The following is a 22,406-nucleotide window of genomic DNA, read 5'->3' on the forward strand; positions in this document are numbered from 1 at the left end:
TGTAAAGCCCCTTGAGGCTATTCTGTGACATGTGATTTTGGGCTATATAAATATGGTAACTGACTCCTCAGTTCAAAATCAATTCATGTCTGCGCCACAAATCAATGCAGTTCACATGATCTAATGAATCTGTGAACCTGAGGGGGACGCCATGTCAATTTATCACATTGTTCTCACAAAAGTTACTTGTACAGTCCCAGTTGAAATTATTGGCACTCCTTAATTTTAAGTACAAAATTTAGAATATCTTCAGAAATAAATGCAAATTAAAAATATTTAATAAAATGTCCAAAGTTACTGAACAACAACGACAAAAAACGCTTCATATAGTAAAATAAAAATACAGACATAAAATGTACGCTTGACACCATTATTGGCACAATTCTGATGAATTTTTAAATTAGTTCCTCAAATAAAATGGAAAACAAATAAGACTCACCTGCGCTTGATTTTCAGTGTTCACATGACCTGAATTAACCAATGAATGACGGTTTTACTGCATAGAAAGGGGCTGATTGTGTCTGGTTTCTTTTTCACAAAGGCAAAGACGAGAAAGCTGTCTGAGAGCATCAGAAATTCTATTTTCAATAAACATAACAATTCAAAAGGCTATAAGGAAATCAGCAAAGATTTCGAAATCCCTGTTTCAACAGTTTGTAATGTTATCAGGAAGTTTCACAGCCATAAAATTGTTAAGAAACTTCCAGGAAGTGGTGCTAAGAAGAAACTCAATGAGAGAAGTCTGCAAACGTTGATGGATTGTGGAAAAAACACCACACAGGGCATCTAAAAAGCTTCAGGCTAACCCAGAGCAATCTGAAGTGGTGGTTTCAGCCCGTACAATAGGCCACACACTAAACTTAGTAGTTTTCCATGGGCGAAGGCCATAGAGGACACCACTATTGAAAGAAAGGAAGAAAAAGGTATGACTGGCAAAACTTTCATATCTAAGCCACAGTCTTTCTGGAATAATGTTCTATGGACAGATGAAACCAAAGTTTGTTTATAGGCGACGAAATGAGGCCATAAGTAAAAGAACATCCTACCTACAGTTAATCATGGTGGAGGTTCTATCATGTTGTGGGGCTGCTTTGCTGACTCTGGTACATGAGGCATTAAATGTATCAAAGGAATGACAAAATCAGAAGATTACCTGGGTATTTTATTGCAAAATGTGTCACCCAGTGTCAAACTTGGTGTGAGGAGAGGGACTCAGGTTTTTCATTTGGACAACGACCAAAAGCAAAGGAATGGTTGAAAAGGAAAAGACTGACTGTTTTAAACTGGCCAGCGATGAGTCCTGACTTCAATCCCATTGAAAATCTTAGGAGAGGGCTGAAAACTGCCATTGTAAAAAGGACTCCTGCAAAGTTAAAAGAGGTGAAAGCATAGCAATGGAAAAGTAGAGGAAACTATCAGCAGACAGTTTCAAGAAGCTTCTAGATGGCTAAAAAATTGTTTAGAGGCTGTCATTATGGCGAAAGGTTCTACAACCAAATATTAGTGAAGGGTGCCAATAATTTTGCATGGGGTAGGTTTTGTGTCTTCATTGTACAAGTTTTGTTTTTTAATTTTCTTCTGTTCAGTAACCTTGGACATTACATTAAAATATTTTGATTATACAGTGGTTCATTTGCATTTATTTCTCAAGATATTGTCAATTCTGTACTTAAAATTCATGGGTGCCAATAACTCCAAGACAATGTTACAATGACAATGTCACATTGTCAATAAAGACAATGTGCTTTCAAGGTAATGTTGAACAGGTGAGCTGGAGCTTTTTCAACCCCTTTGGTAAGACAGATGGGGAGGTACTGGTGGGGGCGTGGTGTTTAAGACACTGTACAAGAATTTATAATACTAATAGACAGGATTTAACAACTCTTGAAAGTTATCATGACAGCAATCATTTTATCTTTTATCACTACAATCACACTATACACAGTAGAAATCCACAGTAAAAAATGTGCAGGTTACCCCTGCACAGGTTGATACCCCTGCTGCACCACCTCATTCCAATCAATAAGGAGGCTGCGTTTTTTTTACTCAGGACTAAAAGTACGTCTGAACGTGGCTTTAATCACATAAACTATTTCACAGAGGTATGAAAAAAATCACTTCAAAGAAGTGCTATGATTTGTAATCAACAGCCTAAAACCCAGAATATTTAGTCTATTATCACTTCATGCAATGTAGAGTAAATCTCTAAACCTTCATACTGGAGAAGCTGAAACTAGGGAATGTTTTGGATTTTTGCTTGAAAAATGACTGAAATTATTATCAAAATTTCTGCTAAATATTATTCTCTTGATTCACACATCAGTGAATAAACTAATCATTTCAGATCTACTTTGGATGCTGAAAAAGCACTTGAGTGGAAAGATTGGAGGTACCTTTTTGATATTGTCATTGAACCAATCACCATAAATCTTCTATATCTGCTCTTCTTATGACTCTTGAGACTGTTTGCCATGTCTCCGGATATAAAATATATTTAAATAAAGGTGAACTAAAACAAGAACAACATGAATTCGAAACTTGCCCACTGTGACTTCACATATCTAGAGGTTCAAAGTGAACAAAATAATTAGGCTTATTTTGTTTGTTTTTTTGGTAATGTGAGGACACCAAAGGACTTTGATCATGGTTAATTTCAACATCTTGTATTTGTTGTATGAGTTAAATCAGCTTTCATGAGCATTCTTTACAAAATCGTTGTATTATTTTAATGTATTTGTACACTTCCTCCTGTGCATTCTTTACCAAAATCTACCAGTTTAATACAAGCCTTTCTGTGGAGTAGGAAGGTCTCTAGATGAAATCATCAACTTTTACAGAGGCCCAGATCACATGTGGGTGTGTAGCACTTCCTAATTTCAGGTTCTACTGCTGGCCTGTGGACGTTTTAACCCATGGATGTTTGATGTTGGCTGCAACATTACAGTACAATAAATGAACCCTTATCTTAACTAAAGATGTAAGCACTTTCTTTTCTTTTTTTTCTTTTCTTTGTTCTTCTTTTTTTTCTGCCCTGCCCACACAGCACATCAACAGCTCTCTATCCCCTTTTTTGAGTCATTTGTGTATTAAAGTGTATTATATATACATTTAAAATACATTTGTACTCTTCGAACAGTTGTCACAAACATGCTCACCTCCAAACATCACCTTGTAAGAAATATTCATGTTTTCCCCAATTCCCCTCCCTCTCTGATAACACAATAATTGATTCTTTTATCACACCACTCCCCAACTTAAGTATTAAATCAGCTGTATATAACCAACTTCTCTCTATATAACTAAATTAACTACATGATACAGTATGAAAGACATGTTAGTGGGGGCAACAAACTATTGGTCTATTAGTACTGCCCAGTGTAAAGCTGTGCATCATTTCCACTGGCTAAAACAAGGCTTTACAACATTTATGACAATCTCTACAGAATTTCACACATGCTGCATACTTTTCTGTCTGCTGTCACGTGTCTGTTCTCATTTACCTGCATGTCTTTTATCAAGGCTCATCTTTTATTGTGCCAGAGTGAGTAGTCTCTAATAACGCAGCACAATGTTGTCTTTTTAAGTACATATTTCTTTTAACATTAGTCTTGTATTGTATGTCTTGTATTACGAGCTTCCATGTTGTATGTTGTAATTCATTAATTCATTAATTAACCAAGATGAAAGAACTCTTGATTTTTAACGTTGATTTCTAAAAGTTATTCTGCACCCAAATGCTTTTTCTTTGTATTTCTCATAGACAAATCATTGAGTGACTTAGGGCTTAGTATTAAAGCAAATGTAGTGCCTTACAGGAATACTGAATCTCATACCACTCATTCCACAAGATGGTCTCTGTAGTTTTACCTGATGTCTTAGAGGGGACAGGAATGACTGAAACTGGGATACAGTGATTTGCAACTCAGAAGGAATGTGGGCCAGGGTCTCAAAATGGGGGCGCCAATGGCCCCTTCCCTACTTCCAACCCAACTAACTTTCACTGAGATTGTTTAAATCTGTCACTCGGTCGTGTCGCAATACTCTATATAACATCATAAAGATTAGGTCCTATCTCACCGAGTATGCCACTCAGCTCCTTGTAGAAGCACTGGTCATCTACCTCAACTTCTGTACCGCCTTTCTGGCAGGGCTGGCAGCATGCACAGTAAAACCTCTGCAAATGGTACAAAATGCAGCAGCACATGTGGTCTTCAACCAGCCAAAGACAGCTCATGTCACTCCACTTTTCATCACACTCCAATGGCTCAGGGAGCCATTGGAGTGTGAACTCTGCCATTGGTTGTGAACTCTTCCATCATTTCCACACGGTTGTTGTTGAATTATTCATTCGTTTCAGCTTAACCTACATTTCATTTTTCAGTCAAAGAAAGTGACATTTTGTTACCCCTGTCTGTCATGGAGTCGCACAATAGTGGTGCTTTTTTTCACTACTGAATATTAATTTTCACAATTAAATGCCTTTTTTTTTTTACAATTCGATTATATAATCAAAATTTAGAATATTAATTGACAGCCGCCGCGGACGTTGAGTCCTGTTTTGGCACCAGCTCCTCATCCACCATGCTACTAGCTCACGCTGAATTGTTTTTCAAATAATTCACAAATTAAAGAGACCCTGCGATAGAGACGCATGATATAATTTGGCCAATCAGCACAGCCATCTAGCAGACAATAATTCTGTTGGTTTGTGGACATAGTGTGGATCCCCATTATTAGGGTAGACTGAGTAAAGTTGGTACAATGGTAAAATGTCACGATCTCTATGATTTGCTTGAAAAGTATATCATGGACATCTTTAAGATCAATCACGATATAAAATCATCAGATCACTCACCCCTAATATATATCATATGTGAATGCAGATATTAATGTATTACTGTTAACACAACATAAAGCCATTGTTTGAGTGTCTCACATAGACTGCAGCCACAAAAATTAGTTGAGTCAGTCGCTCTCTGATATGTCTAAACAAAATCTGAACACAAGGTAGAAGTACTGTGTTTCATCATATTGGACAGTATCTCTATTATTTTGTATTCCTCCTCTATGTCCCAACCAATTCCTATCTTTCCTACCTTCTGAAGATGCAGAGGTGTCCCACTTGAGTTTAGCTGTGACATGGCTATAGACATTACTCAGAGGAGGAGCATATGGTCAGCATAACAAGAGTGTGTTAATGGAACACATTCAGGTGAGGTAAAAGTGTGAAAAAACTCTAACAGGGTCATATTAATATGTTACTAAACTAATTATTAATTATTTTTATTGAAGTTAATGGTTTAATGGACTGTGTTTAAAGTGTGTTGTTTACTCTGCTGTGTTACACAAAGTTCGTGATAAGTCAGTTAGTTATTAGTATATCTATGTAAGCATTAATCAACAGTTAAGTGAGGCAAAAGAAAATGCATTCTGATGAATTCATGTTGGTCAGCTTAGTTTGTTGGACAGTGAAATATTAATTAAATTCAAGTTGACCATATAATGTTGGAATTAGCAAAACCACCCATGTTTAGCTAATTCTAAGTCAGTTATCATCTTAAGAATTTTTAGTTATATTTAACAAAACTCAGTTTTGTGGAAAAGTTTGACATGACTAGATCAATTAAAGCATGGAGACTATTGTGTAGCTAATGCACTCTAAACCAGAGGGAGGGGTGCTCAACTGCACAAGATTTCTTAACAATTGTAGGCAGCTAACAAGCAAAAAGACTTGCAGAGAGGCAGGACCATTTTGATGGTTATGCAGCGCAGACGGCCTAGCCCAGCATGGAGACCTTTACTTTGCATACTGCAATGATAGTGTGCACACACAGAGCAGTAATGTGGTTTGGTTTTATCTCTATGGGCAGCAAAACTGTTTGGCCCCATCTATACAGAGAGATGACTATGTGTTCCTCCCTTTTCGTCTTTCTCTAGTTTTTCTTTTCTTCTTCTTTCTTGTCTTTTTCTTTTTTTTTTTTTTTTTTTTTTTTTTTTTTTTTTTATTCTTTATCTCTTTTTATCTCTTTTCTATCTCTTCTTTCCTAGAGTTAAATGTCCACCGCTCCCTAAACTACACTGCCATTCTCTGTAAACTTATTGTGGGCTGATGTTGCCACATCATTTCACTCTTTTCCTTTCCTTTTTCCATATTGAATCTTTACTGCAGGACAGTGCTGTGCAGTGTCTATTATGTGCAGATTATGTCTTAGATTGCCTGTTGATTGTCTCTCTCTCTTTATTGTTCTTTTATCGTCTATGTGCTTGTTCTGCATATCAATTCCCCTCTTGGATAATAAAGTGAATTAGGTGCTAAAAAAGTGAGAAAAATACTGATTTTAAAAAATAAACGATAAATCAGCACTTGGGAATATAAGATTTTCTATAGTTAGCATTTCTCTTTGTATAAACAAATGGCATATATTACAAAGCTGCAATTAAAAAATTCAGACTTTATTCTCCATTGCATACATATTTTCATAGAACTACCACCCAGAGAATATCAGCGCTACACCTCATGTAATATTAGGTTACACAGTCAGTTCAGTAGAGAGACTGGACCACTGTGTGTTTCCATCCACCCATTTTTATGAGTGTGAAAATTTTAAACTTTTTTTTTCAATATCACAAAAAAGTTTTTACAAGTAGTTGAGGTGGAAAAGTTGGCACATCAAAGAAAGCAAAATGTGACAAAGGGGGATGACAACAGACTTACTGAATTCATCATGACATACATGAAAGGTGACTTAAATGGCCCTCATTACTTTATAGACGAAAAATAGCAGCAGACAAAAACAACTGATTTGTTTGGAGTGATGTGGAGACTAGAAAATTCCTCACATTTTCCTTAACATTTTCCACATGGTTTTCCACAATTTGAGGTTTGACGGGAATAACTAATCCCCTTACCCCTTAATGTCCAATCATAACATTCCAAAACAACGGTCTACAAATGGTAACCTTATGTTAAAGATAAGAAAGGATATACTTCAGTGTCCCCCCAAGTGCTGCACACAGCTGCATTCAAGGTATCTACAATGTAGGTACTTAATCTCCATATGTACATGACACAGAACAGACACATATCCAATATGCAATTGTTTTTGTTTTGGTACATAGAGTACACACTATTCCTGAATGATAAAACACAACGACCTGTGGTCAGTAAAGTCGCAGTGCATTTAAAAAATATTAAAACAATAAAGATGTGAAACAGATATGCAAGGGAGGCAATGTCCATGAATTAGATATCCAAATTAAATCAAACATGTTAAATAATATTGCATTCACTATCAGACAGTACTGCATATTAAACCATATGGTTAAAAACAAACAACTGTGCAGCTGATGGATCAAAAACCACACAGGCTCTTTGTTAAACAGTCTTATGGAAGTAGAGACAAAGGAGAGGTAGACACAGTTGGGTCGTTCAGTATTCTGTGTGCTTGTCTGATAGTTCTGTCACAAATAGAATGGAAGGATAGCTATGATTTTTCCCTACCACTTTCATTGCTGTTTTCACCATGTTGTTGACTCTTGATTTTAACTGGACAGTACCATGCTGATCTTCCAGTGCCAATGATTCTTTCAAGCGCAGCACTGTAGAACGTCAGTTTGAGTCTGTGCAGCAGGTGCAGTCTCTGGCCAGCCTGGCACACAGGTTTTCAATGTGGACAGACCAGCTTATCATTATTAGTGACATTGTGTATGCCTAAATCCTTGTAAGAGCAGACCTGCATGATTTCACTGTCTCCAGTGATCACAATTCATGGTCCCTCAACTCAAATATCAATATCAAATATTAATGTGCACTGTCCCTGTTAAATAAACAAAAAAATGAAATAGAATAATAAATAAATTGCTTTTGTTTTTTTTAACTTTTGAAATAAGTAGATGGCCATCACACCATTCCACAAAGTTAGCCATCTCCCTGCGATACCCTGAGGGCTTGTCATTACTGAACAGCAAGTTTAATACAATGGTATCATCAGAGAATCTAATCATGTCATTATTTAGCTGGCCGCTTCTGCCTGTGTTTACATTGTGTGGGGGACAGGGGAACTCAGGCAGTCTTGTGGCACTCCTGTCCAACAACAGTTTGCCTAAGAGAGTTAGCAATTATTCAACTGCCTGTGTTTTAATTTCTGGACTAGCAAGTGTGGCTGGAGTATGTTAGCTAAAATCCAAATTAAAAACAACAAACAAAACACATGCTAGGCTCTGGGGTCTTCTGGATGTTTACTGATCAGGTGAGTCACACTAGTGACAGCATCCTCTGTTCTCTGCCCTTGCCTATATGCAAGTGGGTCCAGAAGTGGGTCAACATCTGTCTTGAGCATTTTATTATGACTCTTTAAAAACATTTCAGGTCCAGTATCATTGTTTTCAGATGGGTATGTTTTTTCAGGAACAAGAAGAATTATGGCCTTTTTCCAGAAGGGTATGACATTCAGTGCATTTACATGCATTTAAATAACCAGGTAACAGTCTGCCTTTTCCATAAAGCTGATTTCTCAAATGTCATGTAAACAAGGAACATGGTTTCTCTATTTGTGGTCTGGGATTAGAGAAACCTGATTTCCCTAGGTAAATTTCTCCTGGATAACACCAACTTTCCTGCCATGTTAAATGGTAAACATGGTTCTACTTGGCTTTTTACAAGTGTACATGTGCATAACAAAAATTTGCAGATTGAGAAAGTAACAGCAAAACGAGAGATACAGAGTGATGCGTATTAAAACCATTCTATCCAAATTTGGACCAAAACTGAAACCAATTCAAAGTAGCCTCTTATTTATACTTCTATAAATAAGTCAGTCTCCACACTTAACATTTGATTGTTTGTTAAATCAGACACATTCATGCTGTGACGGAGAGCTCTGCTCTGTCTGCTTGTACTGTCTCTCTGTCTTCCTGTGCTGTCAGATTGTTCCGACACAGAACCACAAGGCAAGAAAAAAAAAAAGTCAGGACCTTGAGACCAAGGCAGCATCTTCTATCACTGCCACTCAAACATAAGCAAGCCATTTTTCCAAAATAAGGTCAGGTGCAGGCGAAAAAACTGATTACTGACTTGCTGCATGTATACACAGATTTACAGTAACCTGGTTATTACAGTGCATGTAGATACGTTGTCTGATTATGCAAGGCCGCTTAAGGAAGTTTTACCCTTAGGTAGCACCTCTTTACTACATATAATCATTCTGTCTTTATTGACAGGCTATGTAATGCAGTCCTTTTAAAATAGCGGTAATTAAACCGCTTCTTAAAAAGCCTTATCTTGATCCAGATGTTTAAGCCTATAGACCGATATCCAATCTTTCCTTTCTCTCTAAGATCCTTGAGAAAGCTGTCGCCAACCCGTTGTGTGACTTTTTACATAAAAATAGTCTACTTGAGGATAGTCAGTCAGGATTTAGAGTGAATCATAGAACAGAGACAGCACTGGTGAAAGTTACAAATTACCTTCTAATTGCATTGGACAAAGGATTTGTCTTTGTACATGTCTTGTTAGATATTGGTGCTGCATTTGATACCACTGACCATCGAATCCCATTACAGAGACTGGAACATTTAATTGGCATTAAAGGAATCGCTCTGAGCTGGTTTAAGTTCTATTTATCAGATCGATTTCAGTTTGTGCACGTTAACGATAAATCCTCCATATACTCAAAAGTTAGTCGCAGAGTTCAACAAGGTTCTGTGCTTGGACTAGTTCTATTCCCCTTATTTATAGTTCCTTTAGGCAATATTATTAGGAAACACTCCATAAACCTCCATTGTTATGCAGATGATACCCAATTGTACTTGTCAATGAAGCCCAATAAAACCAATCAGGTAGCTAAACTTCAAGCAGACCTCATGGACATAAAGACCTGGATGACGAGCACTTTTCTGCTGCTTTTCTACATAAAATAAACCAATAATTACCTTTTTACACCTGCGTAACATTGCATAAATCAGGCACATCCTGTCTCAAAAAGATGCAGAAAAACTAGTCCATGCTTTTGTTACTTCTAGGCTGGATTAGTGCAACAGGAAATTGGAAAAGAGATTATATTTCTCCTGTGTTAGCTTCTCTGCATTGGCTCCCTGTAAAATCAAGAATAGAATTTAAAATCCTCCTCGTCAACTACGAAGCCATTTAAAGTTAGCACCATCATATCTTAAAGAGTTCATAGTACCCTATTACCCCACCAGAACACTGTGTCCCAGAACGCAGGCTTGCTTGTGGTTCCTAGAGTCTCCAAAAGTAGAATAGGAGGCACAGCCTTCAGCCCCCTATATAAATAAAATTGAATTGAATTGAATTGAAATATGAAGTTTTTTTTTTCATCAGAGAGACTGACCAAACGCATGGTCCTGAAATAAACTTTTATGTAAGAGGAATCCAGCTAATTTGGTTGCATATCAATTAATGTATGGAGTAACTGTGAATTAACATTCCTGAATTGATGATCTATTAAGTGTAAACTAATCACATTAAGTCATAGTGACTTGATGATTTGTTATGTGAGCAAGAGGAATTCATGATACATCCTGAATTATTTCATGCATTAAATCATCATGATTCATGCATTAGTTAAGCATTACTCATGTATATGATTTGTACCGTTATTATTAAGAGTTACTGATAATGTAGAGTTTTAATTTAGTCTGTGTAGTTACTAGTCTAATGTGTATGTATGTAAGCTCACATATGTGTGCATTATGTGTGAGAGAACGATTTTAGTGATGGAATTTCTACATCGTCAATGTATGCTTCACTGTGGTCTAATAATGATTATTTGCCGCAACAGTCATGAAATTAATCTGCAATCATGAGTAATTGTTGATGCATTACTGGACCAACACACTAACCGTTCCTGTGGACCAGGGAAAATGCAAAAGTTACTGCCAGGGAACACAAAAGAATTTCAGAAAAAATCCCAACATGATCCTACCAGGGCTCCTTACCTTTCTTAGTTTTGTAATAAATAATAAGGATCTCAATGTATAATGTGTTTACATTTAATCTCTAATTATCTGCTCCATGTGTGAAACTACAGGTAGCCCACAGCATTTTTGGATCCCACACTACGCTTAAGTCCTTCAATTTTTAATGAGTGCAATAATACAGACGTTATTACTGTCGGCAGTCTAGTATAAATACGGAACAGCCAGACATACTCTTTGCTCACTGACCATCGACACAAATGCAGCCGTAGCCTCAACCCCTGAGCCTGTGAAACAGAACGTACTCACCCAGTGAGAAACCTCGGTTTACAGATCGGATGTTCCCGTGAACATCCGTCTATCCATTGGATGTGTCACTACTCTGCTCCGGAGAAATGCCCCAGAAGTGTGCGCTGAACTTGTTGCTCGGCTCGGCCCTGACGTTACGGGTGGTTGGGGAATGCGGAAAACACCCACATAGACAGTTTGACGGCTTGTCCGATTTACCGTAAATACTAGGTTAGAGACCTGGAGGGGCGTTCAGGGCAGTTCCTACCGGTTAAGATATTCAAGAAACTGCCTTACCTCCCTCGTTTCTGACAAGGACGCGACAAAATGATAATAGGACAAGACTTTTTCAAGTACTTTAAACAGTATCTTTGGATGCATATTGTTTAAAAGTCTCTCTCTCTCTCTCTCTCTCTCTCTCTCTCTCTCTCTCTCTCTCTATAGGTGAAGAAACTTTTTTTGATACAGAACAGTTCTACATGGTAATACACTAGTGAATCACCACACACATCTCTGGTTATGAATGTTGGTTATGAATGTTGTCTTGACTAATGAGTGCCAAATAAACAACTGCTAGCTGGAAATTCCACTGATGGCCTGGAGAGAATACCTATTGGAAGATTTTGCTGATTATTGGTCAACTCCTCAGTGAAGAAAGTGTTCAGGAGCCCAACATGTGTTATGCTGAAAATATTTATTTAAGTTTGGCCAAGGAGATCAGAGAAATTATCAATACAAGTTTATGTGCATGATGCCTTCTCCATTCTCAAGCTCAGTCCCCTGTGCTCAGTGTTTTAACGCTTACAGATTATGCTGCAAATACTTAACGCTCAGAAAGGGTCAAGCTCAATGCATCCACAGTATGTAGAGTTATTCCATTTGTTCACTATTCTGTACACAGGGAAACGTTTTTACCTGTGTTAGTTCAGATCACGTTGCATATAGCTTCAGTATAACGTCAGGGCATCCTGGTCTGGATCCACTGTTATCTGGCTGTGCCCGTGGATTTTAACAGACCCCAATCTATGGCGTCTCGGCGGGCAAAAACAGTCATCTCCTTTGACCTTGGCTACTACAGCAATTTTGCTTCACATTTATCAGAATGGCTCTGTCAGACAGCTGCCCAGCATCTCAAGGAGAGAAGGCAGTGTGCCTTTCAGAAAGATCTGCTGCTGTTTTGCCTGAGACCTCAAGGCCAATGATTGACCTGTGTAACCCAATGGAAAATTCCCTAACAACTATAAACAAAATGGGATAAAATTTCATGGTCACAAATGTCCGGAAAGAAGAGAAGCTGACACTGAATCTTACTGCTTCAAAACACCCACAATCTTCCATTAATTAATTAATGTTCATAGATGTCTATATGTGTGGATTTAAGATTAGAGTAGAGCTTGATCTTGAAATTTGGCTTGAACTGAGAAGTAAATTAATTGATAAATACACAAAGTTACAAAAGCTAATGCCAAAATCAGTGTTGTGATAATCACTTCTCACCAAATTGGTTTATCAAATCAACAGAAGTCAGAAATCAGCAGATCATATTTTGACATCCACAGCTGCTAACAGGCCAGATTACATTTGGTTTAAAAGCCAACAACTGATGAAATAAACGAGGAAATATACCGGTTATTGCCACCTGTGAGATAAAAACCTCAAAACTCAGTGTGTAGAGGCTTCTGGGAGTCCAAGAAAATTACCTTCCTATAGCTTACCTACCGTAAAGCCACATTCAGCAATATATCAGACTTCAAACTTAAACCCTGTACAGGTCAGTAAACAATGCTATATAGTTTTAGTATTGGCTTTCTTTTTGAACATAATGAAATTTACACTGCGTTAAGAGGCAATTTTTTTTTTCTTTTTTAAATGTGATCTTGCTGTTTATGACAGAAATATCACATACTGACTTCTTAGATGCATGTTTCAAATAGAAAATCAACAACTGCAGGATAAGTTTGAGGCAATACATAGTAGGATGGAATAAAAACAGGGGAAGCATAGTGGTGCAGTGGTTAGCACTGTCGCCTCACAGCCAGAATGTTCTTGGTTTGAGCCTGCCAGCCAAATGACCTGGCCCCATGCTAACACAGGATAATCTGTTATTTTTGTGGTTCAGTGGGATGTAAAATGTTGAAAAACTGAAAAGTAGGCATGTAAAATCTCAGAAATCAGACACAGCTTTAGAAAAACCCAGCTTTTTATTAATTTATTTTGCAGTTCAATAACTGGCTACAAACTTGAAATGTGAATTCAGTACATTACATATACAATTACAAAACTGCAAAAACCTGTTACAGTAGTAACTGCCAGTGTAACTGTACTGTCAAAGAACCCACTTGCAAATATGAAGGAATGACCAGCAGTTGGTAAAGCTCGTCTTTCACCTTACTATTGCTGTTGTCCTACTTCCTGATCCAAAGCTCTCTTAATCACACTTCCTCTTTGACTAAATCACAATCACGTTTCTTTGTCACTGTACTTTTCTTTCAACTTTCAACCCCAATATGGGTTATTAAGTTATTGAGAGATCCTGTGCCCACTAAACCCTTTAACTTCCATCACCAGCCTTAAACCCAGCAGTGCTTTCTCAGTTCTTCTTGGCCTTTGGTGAGTCGTACTTCCTTTTGCTGGAGTACCAGAGGAGCAGAGGGATGCCAATGGAAGGCAGAGTCATCACACCGAACGCAGCCCAGTCCAGCTGGAGAACGGAGACCAGGGGAAGTGAGCGAGGTTTCAAGGAACAGTCCAAAAAAGAAAAACATTTTTTGTCCTTTTTGAATGTTAGAAGTGCTATTTCAATATAAATCCTTATTTATCATAAACTCCAAGGACAAGACTAATACTAAAATCATGAAGTAAGACATTACTGAGGATCAGATGCAACAGTGGCTGTGTACCAATTCTACACTAATTACTAAAACTATAAACTGCAAACTATGAACAAATGTTGACAGTAGTATTAAGGAACAACAACAAAAAAAAATCTGATCTCTTTAAAGCACCCTCCGTTGCCTATTTATTAGGTACGCCTACCTAAAACTAGCACAACTCTGCAAGAAATCCTCCTTCATGAAGGTTATAAGGTCCAGTTTTTGTTTGAAGCCATTTAAAAAAAGTTGTTGATTCAACTGTGTGGTTATTTTGGAGCCCCTTTGATGAATTACATAATACGTCAGTACAGTTGCTCGTTATCTTGTCAATATGTGACCTGGCTCGTAATCAACAGAGGTTGTCCCAGACTACCACCCCTCATACTATATTCATAACTTATCATCAACAGAGCTTAACTACATACCAACACCCACCGGACTGTATTTTCTGTGGTGTGTGTGCGAACATGATGTGGATTGTAATGTTAGTGGGACATATTCTCATGTCGGCTAACTCACTAACTGCGTGTCGCTGTGGCTTGAGCTGTTGCCCCTGCTGAAGGAAGACCCTTCCCTGTTGCTAGTCACTCGGTCAGTGTTAAGCTAGCTCTGAGCAATTACATTTTAGCACACAACTGCTGTGGGTTCAGATGTTTTCAGTTACAGCAATCATGTTAAGATGTACGCTTTAATTATTTATGTTACAATGTTTCTTTATTGTGCTTTTTGTGCACCCATGCAATAGGGGGGGAACAGTGCTCATAAATAGCCTAATTTTATAATAAAATAAAACAGATTAGTTGATACTGGTCCTGCGTTTCCTCAGCAATAAGAAGTGGTATAGAGGTTTTGTTTACAAAGTTTCATCAGCTCGGATCATTGCTACTTAGGTCACTGCAGTGAGTCCACTTAAGAACTTCCCTGTGAATGCAAAAACACTTTTTGAGCGCAACACTTACATAATGTGGGGAGAAGCGCCGGTCAAACTCCCTCTGAGCCAGGATGCCTCCCTGGCCTGGAGCACTGGTATAGCCAATCTGCGGGATGGACAAACAATTCAGCTTCTTTCACTTCACTACACACTTGAACTGCTGTGATCCATAAAGATAATCAACTGGTTTTACCACGACATGTCCTCCCTCCTGGGCCAGGTAGCTGACAGAAGCAGAGGTGAAATTAAAGTATCCAGCTTTCAGGGGGCGCAACACGACTGTATGAGAGACATTGCTGGCTCTGAAAGATCCAGAGTTAAATTTGACAACTTGAAAAAGCGTCCAGCTATGCACACTTGAAATCAATTGAAAAAGGTAACCTCTTACAATCTAACCTACTCTTAGTCTTTCAGCTGTGTTGGATTATAGATATGTTTGAGATTTTAGAGCCCCACATGGGCTTTTAAAGTGTCCTTTGTGTGTGACAATGTGCTAAACATGTATTGGAAAGATGTCCTGCTTTGTTGTATTCATATTCCAAAGTGAGGCCTCGACCTGTGTAAGGGCAACTTCTCCACTGATCACTGCACAATTATACTTCCCTTCTCTGATGGAGTCGTATTTTGCCTAACTGTCCATGTCTCTCAAAGATACCAAAGTACTTCACCTTCTCCTATAATTTTTGAACAGCTGTCTCATTATCAGTTTTACTGTGTACTGGATTCAGCTGTCTGTGGTACTGACTAGTCATCATTTCACTTGTTTTGCCATTTGTGACAGTAAATTTATGTGCAAAAAAGGGGCTAACAGAGGCACCCAAAGGTTATAGACAGTGAAAATTATAGACAGTGAATGAAATCAGTGTCAGAGTGGAGTCAGTGTGAGTTGAGATACTGAGGTGTTTGATGAACTGTCTGGGAATGTTAAGGTTTTCCTCCCTTTAAATTACTATTAATGACTTCATCCTACAGCACCCACAACAACAACAACTGCAGGGTGAGAAGACCACTAAGAAGACATTTAGGTTCAAGGATACGGTGCAATCCTGTCCCATTTGACATTCAACATTCCAGAGACAATTCCAAAGTCTTCGGGAGGAAAAGAATCATCTGAAAGCTCCACCTCCAGAGCAGCACTGTAGAAGCAGACAAGAAGAGGCAACTCAGTTAGACACTACATTTCCTCAAATTAAAACTGATAGTCAATTTAAGCTGGATCACTGATAATGGCCGGGAATGCAGTCCACATGAACAAGTAAAGGCCAGCCCCAAAATACAGGCCAAGGAAATCAAAAGGGTACATAAACTCTTGTGACTGTCATATAATGTGCATATCAGTTAAGCATAATTTGCATTTCTACTGCTTTAATTTAATAAAGTCATCGATAAAATCATGCTATTTTCAACACATTATTGGTACAATGGTGGTGTTTGATTTATTCACTCTGATCCACTTTGCTTGTCATCCTTCAATCTTGTCTAGCTGTTGTTGTATATGGTATGCCTGCAAATGTTTCACAATAAAGGCCTGGTTAAGAAATGAAGGGTTTCTGGACACTATAGGGCTACGGAAGTGGATCAAAATGAGGCTTTGTACTAAAATACCAGTATGACTAATTATACTCATCAAACAGAGGGAATCAGAAATAAAGGCCTATCTCTAATAAATGGTAAATAGACTGCACTTCTATAGCACTTTTGTAGTCTTACTGACCACCAATTCACACAGCGCTTTTCTATACAAACAGTGCTTTCTATAAACACACACACATACACACCGAGGATACGTTGCAGGCAATTTAGGGTTCACTATCTTGCCCAAGCACACTTCGACTTGCAGACTGGAGGAGCCGGGGATCAAACCACCAACCTTCCGGTTATATGACAACCTCTACCTCCTGAGCCAAAGCCACCCCTCGATAATACAAGCCTCAAATTGAGGCCTATTACCTTCTGGAGTTGAGGTAAATAAAGGTCTTGGTCAATATTTGAGGTAATAAAGTAACAGTACATCTTGCTGTATACTTGACCAAGTGGATAAGTAAATGGTCATTAAAGCCACCAATTGTAGATGCAGTCTCCAGCTTTGTGGCTACTGAAGGTCTGCTAAAGATGCAGCCACACAACACGTGAGCTTGAACAGTTTGGTGAATATAACCCTGTGTGGAAAAGGAAACCAACTATCCTCAGTGTTTCAAACAGGTTGAGAATTTACTTGTGATGGTGGGTGGTGTGTTGAGTGACAATGTGCATGCAGCAACTCATGCAGTTTAGAGGGGGAAAGTGTAACCCTGGTTATTTTCTGTAGCTACAATTTACAGATATACCCTTAACACCTCAAATGCAGACTATCAGTAGACACTACAATTTTTCAATGATCCCTAAACGCCTGACATGCAGACTACTGGTAGGTGCTACAATTTACCAGTGTTCTCTTAACGTCTCAAATGCTGACTATAGGTCAACTCTACAATGTACAGATGTTCCCTAAATGCCTCAAATGCATGAATCGGTACATGCTAACTAGGCGGCTGCACAGAGAAGCGTTTAATTCACACTCAGTTACTGCAGCGCACGCAACTCAGACGGCTGTGTCGAAAAATTAGTTAGTTTGAAAAGAGTTAAATAAGGAATTCTAATGTTAGATTTACCTAAATTGAAACTGAGTGATTTATCTAGCTGGGTGGGCCGCTCAAGTAGAGCCTATGTACGGTTTGCTAACAAATTTATAAAAAGGCCATCCAAATAAACTGCACTAATCTTAAATCCCACACTAGGTTATTCACAGCTCTCAAGCCATTTATGATGTGCTTCTTATGAAGGACTTGTGTCACACACCGACAATTAACAGACTTTATAAGAGCTACAGGAGTGTACCCTATCACACTCAGTACATTCCTGACCTGGAGCCCACATTGTAGATGTTGTACTGCAGGGTGAGATCACGGCCCTCCACAGCATAGCGGTTCAGCAGGGATTTAGAGGCCAGTAAACGGGCTCCTTCTTCTCCTGAACACAGACCGAACAGAGCCAGGACCACAAATAAGTGCAGCATCTTTGTCATCTAGAAAGAAAACACGCCACAATGATCCAATTGAAATCTGACTGCTGGAGAGATGGGGTGTAAAGATGGGGTGCCTGCCTGCAGCCAGGTTCCGAAATGCTGTGGAAAACCTATTCAGATGAGTGGAGCCTGTTATAGGGGCAGAATAATGCACATGGTTTTGGAAGGACATGTTCATATGAACTGTAAATTTTCGGGGGCTCCACATACATTTGGCTATGAAGTGAAGAAGACTCACTTTGGGCTTTAATTAACCCTAAGCAAGAGTTAAATAAGTTACATAACCAAAGGACAATTTCTTAGAAAACCGTGTCTATGGGGGAGAAAGAATAAAAGATGTCAAAGGTTGATTTTCTTCTCAGAAAAAGATCTAAAGCTGGTTTTAACTGAAACATGCTCATATCTAATAGTTGGCTAAGCGTACCCAGTGCTATAGCCATTTTATCTGAGCTGTATTTACAAAAATAATAGCAGCGCTCCTCTTCACAAAGCTGATGATATTAATGAATGGATGGAGAAGAAAGTTTTACATTTTAGCTCCCCAAAAGTCAAAGTGCCTAACACGGACAGTTACAGACGCTTACGTGGACCAGACGAGCCATGTCGTAGTTAGCTTTCAGTGACAAAATGACACTTAACAGCACATATCGTCTAAATTTAAAGTCAGTGATGCTGATGTATCTGCTATTAAAATATGAAATTAGCAAATCAGTGCCGTGTGTGCATTCAAAAGAAGTAGAAAAACGATTCGTTACCATGCACTCGTCTTCCAGCAGCAGGTATTGAAAGAACTTGAGAGGCGCATGCTCAGGAGCAAGAAGTTGCAGTTTGCATGACGTGTACCGTGGGGGCCTTAAGGAGAGATCCGGGCAGCGCAGCGCCCCTGGTGTGTGGGAGGTGTTGGTGTTCCCAAGTCGGAGGGAACAACAGCACCTCCCAGACACCAGACATGATAAATGTTGTAAGGACTTGTAATGTATTTTTACATTGTCGCAAGTAGCTACTTTAAGGTAAGCAAAGAATGTAAATACTTGTTCCACAACTGAATACTTCCATGTCAAACCATTGCACAATATGGGATGTGCCGATTGTAGCAGATTAACCTTGGGCCTTCTTTGACCACCTATACCCTCCACCCCTACTCTGTGCGCTCTGTGCATGTACCCTGCTGTACATACAGCATAGATAGACGATTCATTATATTGCATGCACAGTACTCTTGCTGTAGAATATGACCATGCCCACGTTTTCTGTGTGTCAGCTAATGCAGGATAAATTAATCAAAAACAGCTTCCCCATACTGTCAACATTTGAAATGTCTGACCAAGATCACTTCACTCAAACTGTATTCAGTTACTGTATTCAGCTATTCAGTAAAATTGCCTTAAGTGTTGATAGTGAATTGTTACTTGAACTACTTATTGATCTTTAGTTAACATTTTTGGAAAAATGTATGTCTGTAGTTAATATTTTGGTATGTTAATTAGTCTTGAGAGGCAGTCTGTCAACGTTATCATTTTACGTAGTTACTCTCCCACCACAATAAATTAGACTTTAAATGCTGGTACATATTCTCTTTTAGGCTGGATTAAGGACAGTTATTAACATTGTACTGTACTACGTTTGGTATCATTTTAGAGGGTACATTACTTACTTTTCATTCAAGTCCAATTGTGAGTTAATTAAACACGGCCTTACTCAAGAATAGCACCATGTGCATACTCCCTGTACAGACCGCTATGTTAGCTCAATATACTGTAAACTAAAATAATTCAAGTCTTAATACTAGATTTTTACATAGTGGGCATTTTACAGTGTATCAGATGGGCTCCATTTGGATAGGCAGCAACATTACAGATAGGCTACTTTTGCTTATGTACCTAACATAACCCTTTATTAAGTTTTTATATTTTTTCAGACAATATTTAGATTTTGAACATGCAGTCAGTTTGTCCAAATAAGTGTAAAGACCACATCATAAACAGCATCTGCTTTGTACAGTGTACAGGTTTGGAGATTTCTTGATGTGGGGACACACTACACCTGTGTGTAAATTCTGTTTCCTTCTTTTAAAATTTGAGTGCTGACAATTTTTGTCTTTCCTGGCATTGGTAAAAGGCAAATACACCTCCAAGCTTTCACCAGCTAGGATTATGATACTGTCCAGTCAGAAATCTAAATAGCCTGATCCAACGCTTTATAACATAACTAACTGCAATTTCGTAGATGTCAGAACTCAAAGTGTATTTAAAATATGAAACAGTAATATTTAGTAATGAGTAAAATAACAGAAGGGCACGACAGGTCAGAATAACCTACTGATGAACAGGCATTCTATAACTGTAAAAATGAAGACACTGGATGTAAATAATTAAATGTAATACCATTTCTCCTTACTACTGCCCAACTCCCCAGAATAAAAGAGAATGAGACAGAACTAATTTCAATTTTGGTAGGTAGCAGCTCTTATTTGGAGTAATACAACATGTAATATCTAATAGTAAGCAAGATATTAAGAGTTCTTTAATGCCGTACAGCTGTTGTTGTATATACTATGCCTGCAAGTGTTTCACAATAAAGGTCCTGTTAAAAAAAATGAAGGGTCCAGTCCACTGAAGCGCCATGGTGCTTTTAATTTGAAATGGTGACAGGAAGTGTTGAGTTTGTATTAACAGTTTAATGCAGTAAATTTAACAGGGCAAACTGGAGCAAATATAAACAGGGCTTTTTAGAAATCTACTTGCGGGTTTAAGTGAGCTGGAACGATCCGGAACGGCATTCTGGCATCATTCATTAATAGTAAATCCAAACAGAGCGAGATGAGCAGAAACACATACAGAGGCAGGAGAGACGCCCCTCCCTGCAGATGATCACAAGGGCGATGTTCCTTTTAGCTTCACTGTTGCAGAAGAAGTGATGCTGCGTATATCCTGGGGCACACATAAATTCATGATATTATTATAAAGATCTCTACATGTGATTAGAAAAGAGCAGAGGATCAGAATTGCTCTTTGACCGGCGTGGAGAAATACGCTCCCGGCTTGAACAGCCTGGCTGCTGCTCACGCGAAAGAGAGTCGGACTGGCCTGACCAGGACAAATCCCTTTGGGCCACCGCATCGGTGATCCTCGAGTAAGCTGTCGCCTACCAGATGTGTGACCCTTTGTATAATAATATTTTATTTAATAATAGTTTATTTAGGATTTTCATTCAGGATTTAGAGTACATCATAGAACATAGACAGCACTGAAAGTCACAAATGCTAATCTTCAAGCATGCCTTAAGGACATAAAGACCTGGATGACCAGCAACTTTCTTTAGTTAAACTCAGACAAAACTGAAGTTATTGTACTTGGCTCCCAACCCCTCAGAAACAGATTAAACAGAAACAGATTAACTAATGATATAGTTACTCTAGATGGCCTCCAGCACCACTGTTAGGAATCTGGGAGTTACCTTTGATCATGATATGTCCTTTAACCACTGTAGAACCCTGCACTTCCAGAACGCAGGCTTACTTGCGGTTCCTAGAGTCTCCAAAAGTAGAATGGGATGGAGAACTTTCAGTTATCAGGCTCCTCTACTGTGTAACCATCTTCCAGTTTGGGTCCGGGAAGCCCACACCCTCTCCACATTTAAGAGTAGGCTTGACTTGAACCACCCCCTAGTTATGCAGCTATAGGCCTATACTGCTGGGGGACTTCCCATGATGCACCGAGTTCCTCTCTCCTCCTCTTCCTCTCCATCTGCAAGCATTCATATCCAATCAATGCTCATTACTAACTGTATTTTGTCTCTCTCCTCACTCCGGCTCTCACTTTCTGCAGGTATTTCTGCCCCTGGTGCTGCAGAGTCTGGATCACCTACTGCCCCCATTATCCTGCTCAACACCCACTGCTTCAGTTATTATTATTATTATTATTATTATTATATTTAGTTTAGTTTTATTATTATTGTTATTATTGGCCCTATTATTATAATTACTAGTTTTATTATTAGTGTCATTATTATTATGTGGTAACTGTATTATGCTATGCCCCCCGCACAGATGTGGCTGTGTCATGGCTGTTCCATCAGAATGTGTGAGTGTGTGTGTGAATGCATATGTGTGTGAGTGGGTGAATGTGGCATGTAGTGTAATGTGCTTTGGGTGGTTGATAAGACTAGAAAAGCGATATATAAGTGCAGTCCATTTAGCATTTATTTTAAATGCAAGGGCTGGCATTCAATCATCCAGTAGGCTGTTGTGGACAGAAGGAGTCTCTTTTGGAATGTTTTTGTCAGAGGGAGCCTGTAAGATCCCAGAGTGCTGTTC

At 38.6% G+C, this 22,406-nt stretch overlaps 2 protein-coding genes across 4 annotated transcripts in view; both read right to left on the reverse strand.

The window, feature by feature from the left end:
- Positions 1-11,404, reverse strand: part of si:dkey-240h12.4 (death-associated protein kinase 2) — a 39,181-nt gene extending 27,777 nt beyond the window's left edge. The window contains exon 1 of the mRNA XM_040121223.1: positions 11,245-11,404. The gene's annotated coding sequence lies outside the window, so the exon portion shown is untranslated. The remainder of the gene's footprint in view (positions 1-11,244) is intronic.
- Positions 11,405-13,405: 2,001 nt separating this feature from the next.
- ssr2 (signal sequence receptor, beta) lies at positions 13,406-21,667 on the reverse strand. 3 transcript variants are annotated; one of them, XM_040122490.1, is made up of 7 exons: positions 21,548-21,667; positions 20,929-21,021; positions 17,931-18,091; positions 16,065-16,163; positions 15,221-15,329; positions 15,056-15,133; positions 13,406-13,924 (listed from the first exon to the last, which is right to left on the reverse strand). In XM_040122490.1, the coding sequence occupies exons 3-7, from the start codon at positions 18,089-18,091 to the stop codon at positions 13,814-13,816; spliced, it is 558 nt and encodes a 185-aa protein (XP_039978424.1). In that variant the 5' UTR covers positions 20,929-21,021; positions 21,548-21,667; the 3' UTR covers positions 13,406-13,813. The 3 variants fall into 3 exon arrangements, with proteins under 3 accessions (XP_039978424.1, XP_039978423.1, XP_039978422.1); XM_040122489.1 differs by lacking the exons at positions 20,929-21,021; positions 21,548-21,667 and adding an exon at positions 18,847-18,948; XM_040122488.1 differs by lacking the exons at positions 20,929-21,021; positions 21,548-21,667 and adding an exon at positions 18,676-18,831.
- Between the last annotated feature and the right edge of the window lie 739 nt (positions 21,668-22,406).

The sequence above is a fragment of the Xiphias gladius genome, chromosome 24 (genome assembly GCF_016859285.1).
Source record: "Xiphias gladius isolate SHS-SW01 ecotype Sanya breed wild chromosome 24, ASM1685928v1, whole genome shotgun sequence".
NCBI classification, from domain to species: Eukaryota; Metazoa; Chordata; class Actinopteri; order Istiophoriformes; family Xiphiidae; genus Xiphias; species Xiphias gladius.

Bases quoted from the DNA above. Each gene is read 5' to 3' on its own strand.
- ssr2 (XM_040122488.1), bottom strand. The intron at 15,330-16,064 runs GTATCCTTGAAC...TGGATCTTTCAG, and splicing joins AAATGGGACAGGATTGCACC to AGCCAGCAATGTCTCTCATA. The intron at 15,134-15,220 runs GTAAAACCAGTT...TCCATCCCGCAG, and splicing joins AGGAGGGAGGACATGTCGTG to ATTGGCTATACCAGTGCTCC.